This window comes from Lynx canadensis, chromosome C2, assembly GCF_007474595.2.
Source record: "Lynx canadensis isolate LIC74 chromosome C2, mLynCan4.pri.v2, whole genome shotgun sequence".
In the NCBI taxonomy this organism is placed as follows: domain Eukaryota; kingdom Metazoa; phylum Chordata; class Mammalia; order Carnivora; family Felidae; genus Lynx; species Lynx canadensis.
In genome coordinates this window covers 87,498,694-87,514,121 of record NC_044311.2, presented here as the reverse complement: position 1 = coordinate 87,514,121, position 15,428 = coordinate 87,498,694, and the positions used below count along the sequence as shown (strand labels likewise).

The following is a 15,428-nucleotide window of genomic DNA, read 5'->3' as shown; positions in this document are numbered from 1 at the left end:
CATCCATTCATGATAAAAACTCTCAGCATATGAATAAAAGGAACTCCCTCAACCTGTAAATCTACTAAAAACCCATTGCTAAAATCATACTCAATGGTGAAACATTTAATGCTTTCTCCTCATGCTTGGGAACAAGGCAAGCATACCATGTTCTCATTATTTCTATTCAACATTGTACTGAAGGTTCTAGCCATCATAATAAAGAAGAAAAAGAAAAGGTTTAAAGATTGGTAAGGGATATGGAGAATTACATGACTGTTTACACAGAAAATCTTAAGGAATCTAAAAATTACTAAAAATAGTGAATTTTAGCAAGATCACAAGACACAAAGTCAATATAAAAAATGTCAAATCTATTCCACAGTGAGATATATACCACCTCACAAGCACTTGGATGGCTACGATCAAATGACCGATAGTAACAAGTGTAGATGAGGATGTAGAGAAATTTATAACTCTTTATACATGCTGGAAGGAATGTAAACAGTGCAGCCACTTTGGAAAACAAGTTTGGCCCTTCCTCAAGAGGTTAAACATATAGTTATGAATATGACCTACCAATTCCACTTGTACATATTTACCCAGGGAAATGGAAACATATACTCACACAAAAAACATGTACATGAATGTGCAGAAGAACCTTATTCACAATAACCAAAGAATGGAAACAGCCCAAATGTCTATCAACTGATAACTGAATAAATAAAATATGGTATATCCATTGATGGAACATTATTCAGCAATAAAAAGACGATACACTATAGATGAACCTTAAAAACACTATGCTAAGTGAAAGAAGCCAGTCACGGAAGATCACATATTGTATGTTTCCATTCATATGAATCCCCAAATAGGCTTCTCTATAGAAACAAAGTAGATTGTTCAGTGGTTTCCTAAGGTTGAGGAGACTTAAGATACCCTGTTTAATTCATTACATATTTTATTAATTAAAATATTCTCAATGAATGGCACAAAGAAACACAGAAAAAAAATTACCTGTTTTCCAACACTATTTATGTCAAATTGTAGGGGGACACCTTTAGGAACTTTCTTTACATCAGATTGCTCCCGTTTTGTCAAGAATGAGGGTACAGCAGTACGAGTTAATCGTGGTTTCTGAGTTCTATTGGAAAAAAATTAAAATGAAATCAGACAAGCTTAATAATCAAAAGAAGAAAAACAAATCATTTGGTACATAAGACATCTTGACTTGTACACATGTTCCATGTATTAAGGCTATTTTGTGTTCTCAAAAAAGTACAATAGTCTCCTCTTACCCATGGGGTTTATGTTGTTCCAAGACTGCCCCTCACCTGCCAGTGGATACCTGAAGCTGCATAGAGTACTGAACCCTACACATACTATATCTTTTTTCCTATACATACATACCTATGATAAAGTTTAATTTTTAAGAATTAGGCACAGTATGAGTTATTAGTTAACAACAACTAATAGTAAAATAGAACAATTACGACAATATACTGTAATAAAATTTATGTGAATGTGGTCTCTCTCTTGCCCTCTCTCAAAATGTTTTTGTACTCATCCTTCTTGTGATGATGTGAGATGATAAAATACCTACATGATGAGACAAAGTGAGGTGAATGATGTAGGCATTGTGAGGTAGTGTCAGGCTACTACTGACCTTCTGACAATATGTCAGAAGGAGGACCATCTGTTTTCAGACCATGGCTGACTGGGTAACTGAAACCATGGAAAGTGAAATCACAGACAAGGGGGTACTGATGTACCTGGTTCTTGACTGACTCATCTGGAGACTAAAATTTATAATCACTCATAGAATACTTCTTTAAGTAGAACTAAATGTTTTCAATAATTTGGAATGACTGGTGACTTCCAAGTCTTGATCTTCTAAAATGAAGCAACCTCTGAAGTCTTAAGAGACTCATCCTATGTTTTTTTCGTTTCATTTATTAAAATAGCTGGAGAGATCGAAAACTCCAAAAACCTAGAAAGTTTATAATGCAATAAACATAAGGGAATGGTTAACTAAATTAAGGTCATCCAGGTAAAAGAACACACTATGAAGCCTTTAAAAAGAAGGTAGATCTGTATGTACCTACAAGTAAAGATGTCCAAACCGTATTAGGAGGTGGAGGAGAAAGGAGCAAGTATGTATAGCATTCCCTCATTTGTTATTATACATAAAAAATAAATGTATAAAATACTTATTGTATACACACCAATTTAATAAAAATATGAAATTGTTAAAAGTGTCTACTTTGGGGGTATAGAACCAGGAATCAAGACAGCTTTTACCTTTAACTTTATACTATAGTATTTCCACTTTGTACCACAAGTATTACTCTTATCTTTGTCTCAGTTTATCTTAACTTGGACGTCATGAGCAGAAGTCCAGTGCTCTTCTATTACCTTATATACTGAGAGACTATAATTTCTGACAATAAAAAAAGGACTTACGCTGGGCACTGCACTGCTCCAGGATTGTCAATGGAGACAGTCAAAATTCCTCCATTTGTGGTGGAAGTCCGCCATCTAGTTTCAAAAAACCAAAAATTTCATTAAAATGGAAGTTTATAAATCCTATACCGTACTCCACATAAAAACATACATTTTAAACTAACCATCATATTTTCTTAGCTTTTAAAAATTACTAAGCTCCACCATGATATAATTAATCAGCATGTTGAGTGTAGGAACTGGACACTTGAATTTATTAAGTATTTTTTCAGTGTAACAAATACACATACCTTAAAATAAATTAAATTAGTACAGAAAGGCTGCTAATGAAAAGTAACAGTCTCCAGTATTTTGTGCCCCCTCTGCTCCCCAGAGGCAGAACTTTCCTGCTCCCCAATGGCAGCACTTTTAACCTTGTTCTTACTGCTTGCTAGTTACCTCCAGTTGACTATACAAGATGCATATGTAACAATATTTTGCTATGATAAGGTTTTAGCTCATCACACTATACTCTAGATTCCCTACCTCCTTCTAAACATTTTGATAGCTATATCACTATTTTCCTTCCATTATAACTTTAAATATAAATCTTTCAGTCTCTTAAATCTCCTTTCTTTCAAAGACACCATTTCCTCTCGACTTTGTATGAAAGGAGAGTAGTACCTCTAATTCTTCTTTCCATCTCTTCTCCCACTTTGTACCTCCCATTTTTGTCAGCTCTACTTGTACATTCATGTTACTCAAAATCTGACATTTTCATTATATTCTGTTACCAAAATAAGGATTTTGTGGGTTTTTTTTCCCTATAGATTCTCAAAGTTCAAGACAAACAGCACTTATATTATTATAATTATGTAAACATTGTTCACTGGAGAAGCAAATGGCTTATCATTTCTTTCCTTATGGTTTCCAATGTCATGACTCCTGTGCAAAAGAATACTGTCAACATCAAGTTCAAATACTTTTTTTTCTTACACTCTGCTCAAAATCATGCCCAACTTTAGCTGGCATATCTGGACCAATACCATGTTTTACACATTTTGTTTTCCAAAAAGTAGTCATAGTTTTAAATAGTCTAATCTTGAAAACTGATCATATTGATGGAATTAGAATGTTACAACTCACACATCAGAAGTGTAATTCTAACAGACAAAAAAATATTTTCAAAAAATCTTTATGGGGTAAGGAGAAGAAAAGAATATGTGAAAAGGAAAAATATCCTATTGTTTTTAAAGGGTTCACAAGTTATCTAAAAGCTCTATTGGATTTTCTATTTATTCCCTGAATAGGTTCATTTATAGAAAAGCAGTTACAGAAAATAAAGAGCTGTTTCATTAAAATGGAATACTCCATTATCTTTTTTTTTTTTTTTTTTAAATAAAGGGATGTATTTGGTGCTAAAACTCATTAACACTGACATGTGAAAATGCAAAAGGCTTTTTGGGGGAAAAAATGGATTTATTTTTTTCAGGCACAATGGTTAATATACTCTGGGGGTCTCATTTAATTTCTTCTGGACTGGGGCACACAGTAATCGGGGTTGCTAGTATTCTGGGAGTTTTGAAAGGACATCTTGAAAAACAAATTGAAACTTACTGACGAGTTCTCTTTGCTACTACATCGTCTAGCAGTTGTTCTGTGTTCAACTGGGCCTGAACCTGAAGGGAAAAAAAAAGTAGTAGGTCCCAAAAGAAAGCAGAGGGTTTGAATCTAAAAAGCAGCCCTGCTCTGTAACTTTATAACCCAGTATGATGTGTGTGTGAATGCAAGAGAGGCATGTGCCTATTCTGGCAATACCTCTGCTGAGGTTCCTATATCAGAACAAGTGGTAAAACATATTTATTCCTAAATAACACGTTAAGCTTGTAAGATGCTGCTACTGATGACAACAAAAGGGAGAATAGAAAAAATAAGTAACAAAAAGAACTAATCTGATGTCATGTTCTCCATATCCCAAACCCAACCCTTACCTCAACCATGGGCTATGCCTATGATTGAGGATTACCACTAAAGGTAGATGTTCAAGATCCTTTGAGTAAAAAGAAACCACCACCAAGGGGTTTTTATACCTTTAGGCCTCTTCTGAAAAGAAAAGTTGCCTGACGAGTATCTTTCTGATGACTTAATTTATTTCCACTCCTGCTAAAATTGGCCGGAATGCTATTTCTGCAACAAAAACAGATATATCACGAATAGTCTCAGCCATTTAACAACTTTCAAACATCCTGAGAATAAGCAAAAATAGTTAAATTCATAGGCTAGACATTTGAAGTACACTAAACATAAAGATTCTGAATTATTTCCTTATTTACACAAAGTTACTGTGATTCAATTTATAAATATCTTTCTGTAGCATACTACATTACAACCTAGTTAATTCTAATTATCTTCTAAATATTGCACTCGCTAATATTCTAACAGAAGATTTCTTCTGAAGACATTAAAAATAACAATTTTAATGCTATTTCCTAAACAGCATTGATGAAAAACATGTACGTACAAATTTACAGGATAAGTACAAAGAAAATCACACCTAAGCAAATCATAATCAAACTACTGAAAATCAAGAGAAAATCTTGAAAATAACATCTTCTATGGTTTTCTCTTCCATCTTCACTCAGAAACCTTTATATGTTAACATGAATCACATAGAAACTTACCATCTTATTCTTTCACATAGAGCAATGTACTCTCAATTATGTTTGACTTGACTTTCACCAATCCCTTTCTAATTTCTATATGAAGTCAGTAAAAGATGAGGAAACAAATTTTCGTATTTATCTAGTTATTTATTTCTTATAAATACTTAACAGATCGCCTAATCTTACCTCCAATCTTAGACTCAAATGCAAAATTTCCCTAGCTAGCCTAATTAACATGGGTCATTAATGTCTCATATAATGGACAAGTTCTTATTTGCTAATTTCCCATTTCCCAAAAGGTACTACACCAGATTTCCAAAAGAAAAGAGGGATGATAGTTAAGTAAACCTGCAATTCCAGCCATTCCATTTATACAAAAACTTCATTTTCAGGTTTTTTTTTGAATTATCTTCTATAAAAGATGAATAAATGGTACTCGAAACTAAAATATAGAAACTTACCAGTTTATCAACTTCCTTTTGCCCATTTTATTCTTACAGAAAACAGAATGTCATAACAATAGGTCGTAATTTTTGAGTTTCTGTTATGCCTTCCATTTAATATAAACATAATCTCAGCTATGGGGTGCCTGGCTGCCTCATAGGTAGAGCATGCGACTCTTATCTTGGGGTCCTGAGTGCGAGCCCCCATGTTGGGTGAAGAAATAACTTAAAAATAATAATAATATTTTCAACTTAAAAAGCATTCACACAGAATTTTTTACAATTTGCTTTTTCCACAAAATACATTGTTCTATTAGGAATCACTGAGACTGAATAACAATTTTAGCTTTCAGAATTCCCAATTTTGAATAATTCTGGTGGAGGTATTTTTACCTAAACAATCACCTTTTGTAATTTTATTCTGTATGTAAACAGAGGTAAAGAAGCAGAGTAATGCTTTTTTTTTTAAGTTTACAATTTGTTAAAACCATCAGTAATACTGGGTCTCAGAAATAAGAAAGCCATTACTGAATGCCTCCATATTGGACGTTCAGAGAGACATCCCAAATATCCGTCTTGAAAATGACCACTACAAATCCATTCATTTGGTTGCTTAGTGCAAGAAGTCTACCTTTATTTACTTAGGATAACATATTATTATCATATTTGAGTACTTACTTTCTATTTAGCTGGTTAGGTCTCTTAAGAACTGCAACTGCTTTTCTCTGTACTTCATTTTGTCTCAGAAGGTTGGCCTTCCTTTTTAATGCTGGAAAATACCGTTCTATATTCTTTCAGAAGGCAAAAAAACTACATTAATCAGATTGCTTTTTGCTATATACCCTATTACAATAAACATTTCTGAAGCAGAATGGACAGAGACTGCTTAGATGTGCACATTAGAGACACAGGCTGAAATGACTTGAATATTTCCAGTCTAAGTGATTGAGAAGACAGCAACCTCCTTATACTTGAAATACTTGCAACAAAAGGACAATTCAAATGGAAAAATGGATTTTTTCTATTTTGGTTATGTTCAGTTTGAGGTGCTCTGGGGGATGCACAGGTTATGGGGAAACATGGTCCTGGAACTCAAGAGAAGAATCAGAGGACCAGAAATGTAAATGAGGAAATCACTTAAATAAACATGATGTTTGATTACCAAATGAAGGGAGAAGAGGGCCAAGTTCTGGGGTGCCTAGGTGGCTCACTGGGTTAAGCACCTGACTCTTGATTTTGGCTCAGGTCATGGTCTCACAGTCTGAGAGATGGAGCCCCAAGTCAGGATCTGTGCTGATAGCAAGGAGCCTGCTTGGGATTCATTCTTTCCCTCTCTCCCCCCTGCTCCACTCACAGGCTCGTGCTCTCTCTCTCTCTCTCTCAAAATGAATAAAAACTTAAAAAGAAAAAAAAAAAAAAAGAGAGAGCCAAGTTCCAAAACAAATGTGAGGGAAAAAGAGGAGGTTATGACAGCAAAGAAGCCTGAGTAGAAAGAGTTACAAAGAAAAAAGGAATCAAGAAAATAAGCATATGAAATGTCCACTTTTTCTCCCTCCTCATATATAAATTCAATCCAGCATTAAAGTCTAATTCAGATTTCTGTATTTTTCATGAAGTCTTTCCAAAAGTTCTTGGCAATATGAGCCATACGTATCTTACACTTAATTCAGACTACCTTATATGTTTTAAGCATATGAGAAGTATTCGTAAGTATCAATTGACTAAAAAACACAAAAATTTTAAGTCTTCATTTTCATGAACATTTGGAAAAGAAGTAAATGTAAAAACAGAAATAAGGAATATTAAGAATATAGGAGAAATGCTATGAAATCACTCACAGTTCATTCCAAGCTTCATATTCTGTCTTTAATAAAAACACCAAGTATCATTTTAATGGTAAATGTAAATTCCTTTGATGCTGTCGTCACGTGTTTTTTTTACCCTCAAACTATCTGCCATACTGTAACCATATAGTTATTTGTGGGAAAATTTATTTAATGTTTATCTCTATTCTCCATGAGGGATTTTCTATTGAGTTACCACAGAATCCCTTGCATATAGCATAGAGTGGGTACTCAATCATGTTAGTTAAATGATGAATACACAGACTAGAATAACAACCAATTAATACATGGTGAATGTATCATTCCATGGATCTAAAGTTTGTATACATGTATAAATGTGCTTTAAAAAGTATACGTTGGGGGGGGGGTGCCTGGGTGGCTCAGTTGGTTAAGTGTCCGACTCTTGGTTTTGGCTCAGGTCATGATCTCATGATTCATGAGTCTGAGCCCTGCACTGGGCTCTGCACTGAAGGTGCGAAGCCTGCTTGGAATTCTCGCTCTTTCTTTGCCCCTCCCCAGCTCATGTGTGTGTGTGTACATGTGTGCTCTCTTTCTCTCAAAAATAAACATTAAAAAAATACATGTATGGAAAAGTTTTTCTTTCACAATAATTTTGATATAAAGAATTATTTTAATGTTTTTGAGAGGCAGAGAAAGAGACAGAGCATGAGCAGGGAAGGGGCAGAGAGACACAGAATCTGAAGTAGGCTCCAGGCTCTGAGCGTTCACAAGTGGTCACCACAGAGCCCAATGCAGGGGTCAGACTCACAAACCATGAGATCATGACTGAGCCAAAGTCAGATGCTTAACTGACTGAACCACCCAGGCGCCCCTAAAAAATGATTTCTTGAGGGTCTTGAAATATTTTAATTTTTACGTTAATTTTACTAAGGCATTATTTATATAAAATAAAATTTTAAGTTTACAATTTGATGAATTTGTGTAACAAATCATGCAAACACATCATAATCAAGATAGAACAGCATCCTCATCCTAAAACATTTCCTTGTGCCCCTCTGCAGTCAATTCCTTTCCCTTGCCTGACTCCCACCCCAGGCAATGACCATCTCATCTGTCACTATAGTTTAGCCTTTTCTATAATTTCAGATAAATGGAATCACACAGAACTTAGTATTGTGTTTTCCTTTTGCTTAGCATGATGTTTTGAGGTATATCCATGCTGACTTATATATTAACTTATTCCTTTTTTATTGTTGAATAGAATTCCATAGCATGAAAACATTTATTTTCATTGTTAAAATCAGACAAGTGATTAAAACTACCCACTAGTGGAGGGACACATTGGGTGGCTCAGTTGGTTAAGGGTCCAACTCTTGGTTTTGGCTCAGGTCATGATCTCATGGTTTGTCAGTTACAGTGGCAGGGCCGCAATGACTACATGGAGCCTGTTTAGGATTGTTTCTCTCTCCCTCTCACTCTGCCCCTCCCTCTTTCTCTCTCAAATAAACACACACAAAAACACCTACCCATTAGTGGAAAATAACTGCTATGCAGCAATAACAAAAAAAAATTTTTTTTAATTTTTTTTAATGTTTATTTATTTTTGAAGGAGAGAGAGACAGAGCGTGAGTGGGGGAGGGGCAGAGAGAGAGGGAGACACAGAATCGGAAGCAGGCTCCGGGCTCTGAGCTGTCAGCACAGAGCCCGATGTGAGGCTCGAACCCACTAACTGTGAGATCATGACCTGAGCCGAAGTCGGACGCTCAACCAACTGAGCCACCCAGGCGCCCCCCAAAAAAATTTTTTTTAACATTTACTTATTTTTGAGACAGAGACACAGCATGAACAGGGGAGGGGGAGAGAGAGAGGGAGACACAGAATCGCAAGCAGGCTCCAGGCTCTGAGCCATCAGCCCAGAGCCTGACGCGGGGCTCAAACCCACAGACCACGAGATCGTGACCTGAGCTGAAGTCGGACACTTAACCAACTGAGCCACCCAGGTGCCCCAATAACAAAATTCTTTAAGTTCACAGAAGTATTAAATGGTTTAATATTACCAAAATCAAGTCAAAAGTTCTATGGAACATAACATACTCTCAAGTTTGGGAAATTCTGAATCTAAAAGACAAAAAAATTTATTTAATTGACACTGACGAAGTTATATATGCCACTAGAAGAATCCCTTAAAAACCTAACACAACACTGGGGCACCTGGGGGGCTCAGTCGGTTGGGCATCCAACTCTGGATTTTGGCTCAGGTCATGATGTCACGGCTCATTAGATCGAACACCACATCATTAGGCTCTGAGCTGACAACATTGAGCCTGCTTGTGATTCTCTCCCTCCCTCACTATCTTCCCCTCCCCGGTCTGCACACACTCTCTCAAAAAAAAAAAAAAAAAAAAAAAAGAACCTAAACACAACTTTTACCTGACAGCTATTTTAATCTGTCTGTAAACAAAAAGAAAATTCATTCCTAGAGACAACCATTCCCCTGTTAGCACAGCCCCTATTTGCTCTCAGAAAATACTAGTGATATAAATGAGTATGCTATCTTTCCCACTTAGTCATTCACTTCATAGGTAAGAAAATGTACATTTTTACTGAAATAAAATCTCACTAATTCACATCAACTGTGGAAAGTGAGAGATAAAGTAACAACATCTAATTATGGTCAAAATATTTTTTTAAGGTATAAAATTTCTAAGTACATGTAACAATTCAAGACCAATTAAGTTATTTAGGTAAATTGTTTAATGAATAGAAAAGGATAATATGAGTTATTTATATTTAAACAGGTTTCTAAATTATAAAGTACTATATTTTGTCCTAATCAGACTATTAATCCATATTCTGAATGAGGAAAAGGTTTTAAGAAACAGCACTTTTCAAACCTTACCTCTGACAAATTTATTCAACTTTGAATATGTGGATCTTACTAGTTAGCACATTCTTAGCATTCTATAATTAACATTTTCAATCTTCACTATTTTCAAACAACTCAAAAGACTATCACATGTGGTAATTTAATATTTTTACTGGATCAATAAGATAGCACTTAAGTCCAATCACCCTCCCAGTATCCATATTTCTTAATGTTTTCCAATTTCCAATAAACAGTTAAGTTCTGCGATAAAGTTTTAGAGGTGAAATCAACTGTTGGTGGTGGCAATATTGAAAAGTTAAGGGATCTAAGACAGTTGTGGTTCTTAACCAGAAGACGCACATTAAAGATAATTTAAAGAGGAGCACCTAGGTGGCTCAGTTGGTTAAACATCCAACTTTGGCTTAGGTCACGATATGGTTCATGAGTTCAGGCCTGGCGTGCTGACAGCTCAGAGCCCGGAGCCTGCTTCGGATTCTATGTCTCCCTTTCTCTCTCTCTGCCCCGCCCCCCGCTCGCTCTCTCTCTCAAAAATAAACTTAAAAAAAAAAAAAAGATAATTTAAAGAATGAAGTCCTGAATTTTTTTTACAAGTATGTATTTTTTGCATAATCAGAGAACCAAAAAGATTAAAAAATATAGAATATATAGAATATAAATATATAGAATAAAATATATCAATCAGAAGAAAAACTACTTGTAAAACTATTCAAAGGAACACTTTAGCCAACTCAAAAATTACTCATTGAGAAGTAAATAAAACTTCATTAAAATCTGAAAAGTAGTTAACTCATAGTGAGTAAATGATTGCACTCTAATTAAAAATAGGTACCTATCCAAGACAAATGAAAACCTATGTTCATAAAATCTTACTTACTTACATTCACAGCAACATTATTCATAATACCCAAAAAATGGGAATAACCAAAATGTCCCACAACTGGTGAATGAATAAACAAAGTATGGTATATCCATATAATGGAATATTTATTCAGTAATAAAAAAGAATCAAGTACTGATACATACTACAACATGACCAACCTCAAAAACATTATACTAAATGCCAGATCACATATTATCATATGATTCCATTTACATGAAATGTGCAGAAAAAGCAAATTTACAGAAAATTTACAGAAAGTAATTTAGTGGTTGCCTGAGGTAGATGACAAGGTAGGGCTATGAATGGACAAGAGATTTCTTTTTATTTTTTATTTTTTTTTATTTTTTTTTTAATTTTTTTTTTTCAACGTTTATTTATTTTTGGGACAGAGCGAGACAGAGCATGAACGGGGGAGGGGCAGAGAGAGAGGGAGACACAGAATCGGAAACAGGCTCCAGGCTCTGAGCCATCAGCCCAGAGCCTGACGCGGGGCTCGAACTCACGGACCGCGAGATCGTGACCTGGCTGAAGTCGGACGCTTAACCGACTGCGCCACCCAGGCGCCCCAAGAGATTTCTTTTTAGAGTGATAGAACTGTTTTAAGATTAGACTGTTGTGATGATTGTACAACTCTGTAAATTTTCTAAAATTCACTGAATTGTACACTTAAAAAGATGAATTTTATTGTATAAAATTATAACTCAATAATTTGTCAATATTGTACATACACAAACACACAGAGGCAAAGAAAATCAAGAACCTATTAAAAGATTTTACATAAATTTTATTTAAGAATGTGGAAATTTAGGTATTCTTCATGAATGACAGTACTTTTCCTTTACTTTTTATAGAAGACCCAAAGCACTACATAAAAAAAAAAAATCAAAATATTCACATAAAATGCTCCCTCAATGAGAATATTGTACTCATTCACAGAAATATTAGTACAACTAAAGGAAAAGAGTATCTGATGCATGATTAAACCAGCATCCTACCTTGTCACTTAGAGGTGGTCGATTCATAGGACTAATTCCTTTTCGAATTCCAGTTGCTTTCCTAGCTGCAAGGCCTGTGATAACTCCATAAGGACGTCTCTTTCCAGGCATTACTCTTCCTCTCCGGCTCAGACTATTCTTGCCAAAACCTATAGGAGGTTTAAAAAAAAGACAAAAAAATATCAATCTAAGAATGCAACTGAAGGGCACACAGGTCATAGGGTATTCTATTTCTTAGCAGAGCGGATTTTATTTTTTAGTATTACTTATGTAATATTTCCTATATTACTATTATATAATATTGTGTTATTTTCACGTATTTACATATATCACATAAAATATTTCATTTTTAAAGTGCAATAAACTGCACCACAAAGAGTTCTATTGCTATAATGGACTGCAAAGGGACTACAGGATTCTCATGTTTTCCCTACAGCTATCCTCTCTCTTGCATTACTTTATCAATAAACTTTCCCTGTGCAATGTGGTGTCCACTAACAACATGTGGTTATGGAGTACCCGAAATATGACTAGTCTGAATTAAGATATAACAGAGAGTATAACACTTCATTAATAACCTTATATTAATTATATACTGCAATGGTATTTTGGATATATCGGATTTAATAAAATATATTATTCACATGTGGCTCACATTTTATTTCTATTGAGGGACACTGATCTTGAATGGATCACTATCTGATATCTGATTTACTTACTATCTTGCAATCTGGCTTATTTTTTTCATTCCTACTGTATTTAAACTACTTTTGCTGAAGTCCCAATTGAGCTCCAATAAACATGTTTTAATCTCTGTGGCATGATACAACTTGCCTTTGCCTTTCCATTGTGTATCTTATCTATTTAAATATTTTCCAATTATGAATAAACATGCTTGCCACAGAAATCTTAGAAACATATAAAGTACAAATGAAACTAAAAGTTACCCATTATCTCATCACCCTGGGATAACCACTAACATTGTATGTCTTTCTTGTCTTTTACTCCTACACATTTAAAAAGTTAACATTTTTAATTTCAACTATTTTTAAACAATTGAAAAGACTTTCGCAGAGGTAATTCACAATTTTGTAGTACCAAGTGCCTAGAAGATACACTGAGTCAATCTTCCTGGCAACCACATTTCCTAGTCTATGTACTATTTTGTAGTAGGCATTAACACTGTATTGTGAATATTATCCCATGTCTTTTAGATTCTTTCATTGTATTATTACTGTTTCTTTTTTTTTTTTTTTTTTTTAAAGAAGGCTCCATGCCCAATGTGGGGCTTGAACTCATCAAAAGTCACATGTTCTACCCACTGAGCCAGCCAGATGCCCTCACTGTATCATTTTTTAATGTGCCATACTTGATCCAACCAACCTCAGAACTTCACTTTAAAAAAAGAATTTTTTTTTAATGTTTATTTATTTTTGAGAGAGACAGACAAAGTGTGAGTGGGGGAGAGGCAGAGAGAGAGGGAGACACAGAATCCAAAGCAGGCTCCAGGCTCTGAGCTGTCACCACAGAGCCCGACATGGAACTCAAACTCACAGACCTCGAGATCATGACCTAAGCCAAGTCAGACACTTAATCAACTAAGCCACCCAGGCGTCCCTCACTTCACTTATTTCTAATGTTAAACTACTATAAATGTTATAATAACATTATAGATAATATTTTCCGGGGGGGATAAAGATGCAACAAACTTTTATTTAACTCATTAATAAGAACACAGCAGGGAAACAAATCCATTCAAAAGGAAATTTGGAAAAGCTAGATTTTATATTCAGTGGAGGAAAAAAAAGAATGCTTAAATAAGACAGCTATATTAGACAAAACTGGTTACTGTCTTTCTACAGGGGCAAAAAAGCATGATTTTTCAGGGTTATTTTTTCTACTGGACAATTAAAAAAACCTGTACTTTATTAGTTATATATAAATTTACCTCTAATTTTACAGAGCTGCCAAGTTATCAGTAATATGAACTAACAACATTATAAGAGCATTTGTTAATTTTTCCATTTTTTATTTTTTATTTTTTAATGTTTATTTTGAGAGAGAGCATGTGCACATGTGCGAGAGCAGGGGAGGGGCAGAGAGACAAAAGGGAATCCCAGGCAGGCTCCGTGCCATCAGCACAGAGCCTAATACAGGGCTCAAACTCACAAACCACAAGATAATAACCTGAGCCAAAATCAAGAGCCATGCAGGCACCCCAATTTTTAAAGTAGGCTCCATGCCCAGTGTGAAGCCCAACACAGGGCTTAAACTCATGACCCTGAGATCAAGACCTGAGCTGAGATCAAGAGTCAGATGTTTAACCAACTGAGCCACCCAGGCACTCCTGATATGCTGTATCAAATGGTAAAGCAAGTTAAGGATTCTGATTCATATTTTTAAAAATCCCCTCTAGAATGACTATTTATTCATATTCCCAGGAACATAAGGGTGCCACTTTTTCCCTATCGTTGATAACACTGAATATTCTTTTTAATCTTTATCACTTAGTATTTGAAAAAAAAAAATCTTGTCTTATTTGGTAGTTTACTAGTGAGAATGGACCTTTTCTATGTGTTTTTGGCTATCACTATTCTTCCATTCATGAACTGTCATGCTCCTAAGTCAGTTTTCTGGGGTCAAGTTCTAATATCCTTTGATGCTTTGCAAGAAGAATTACGTTAAATTTATAATTAATTTTTCAATAATTAACATGTTTACAATATTCATGAATGTAGTATGTCTTTCCACTTCTTTTGTGACTAAACTGGCTCAGTAAACCTTTAATCTTTTCCTCACATATTTCTTATTAAGGTTATTACTAGGTATTTTTACTTTTTTTTTGGTCAATCACAAAAAAAGATCCCTTTTCTAATAATAATTTTCATACTGTCATTCTTGGGGTGACAGAATGCTATTGAGTTTTAATTAATAACTTTTAATCAGTCATCCCACTGAACTTACTTTTTAGTTCTACAGGCTTTCAAATTATTTCTGGGGATTACTAAGCAACAACCATTATTATCTACAAATGATACTGTCTTCTTTTTTCCAATAATTATACCTCAAATTCTTCTATTTCTTAATGCAATAGCCAGAAATTTCAGAGACCCATGCTAAGTGACAACTGTGATACTGGGCATTTCTATTTTAACTCTAATTTTGGGGGAAGTGTCTTCAGAATTGTATCCTGTAAAATACTACACATCTACAATATAGTAACAGGTCTTCTTTTTTTTTTTTTTTTTTTTTTTTTTTTTTTAACGTTTATTTATTTTTTGGGACAGAGAGAAACAGAGCATGAACGGGGGAGGGGCAGAGAGAGAGGGAGACA

The 15,428-nt window shown here is 34.7% G+C and overlaps 1 protein-coding gene across 2 annotated transcripts in view; it reads right to left on the bottom strand.

Moving 5' to 3' along the window:
- Positions 1-15,428, bottom strand: part of FYTTD1 (forty-two-three domain containing 1) — a 30,246-nt gene that overhangs the window by 3,207 nt on the left and 11,611 nt on the right. For both annotated transcript variants that reach the window (XM_030329602.2, XM_030329603.1), the window contains exons 3-8: positions 12,095-12,243; positions 6,206-6,318; positions 4,512-4,608; positions 4,039-4,100; positions 2,443-2,517; positions 997-1,123 (exon numbers count right to left, since the gene is read on the bottom strand). In XM_030329602.2, the coding sequence (XP_030185462.1) occupies positions 997-1,123; positions 2,443-2,517; positions 4,039-4,100; positions 4,512-4,608; positions 6,206-6,318; positions 12,095-12,243 (623 nt within the window). The remainder of the gene's footprint in view (positions 1-996; positions 1,124-2,442; positions 2,518-4,038; positions 4,101-4,511; positions 4,609-6,205; positions 6,319-12,094; positions 12,244-15,428) is intronic.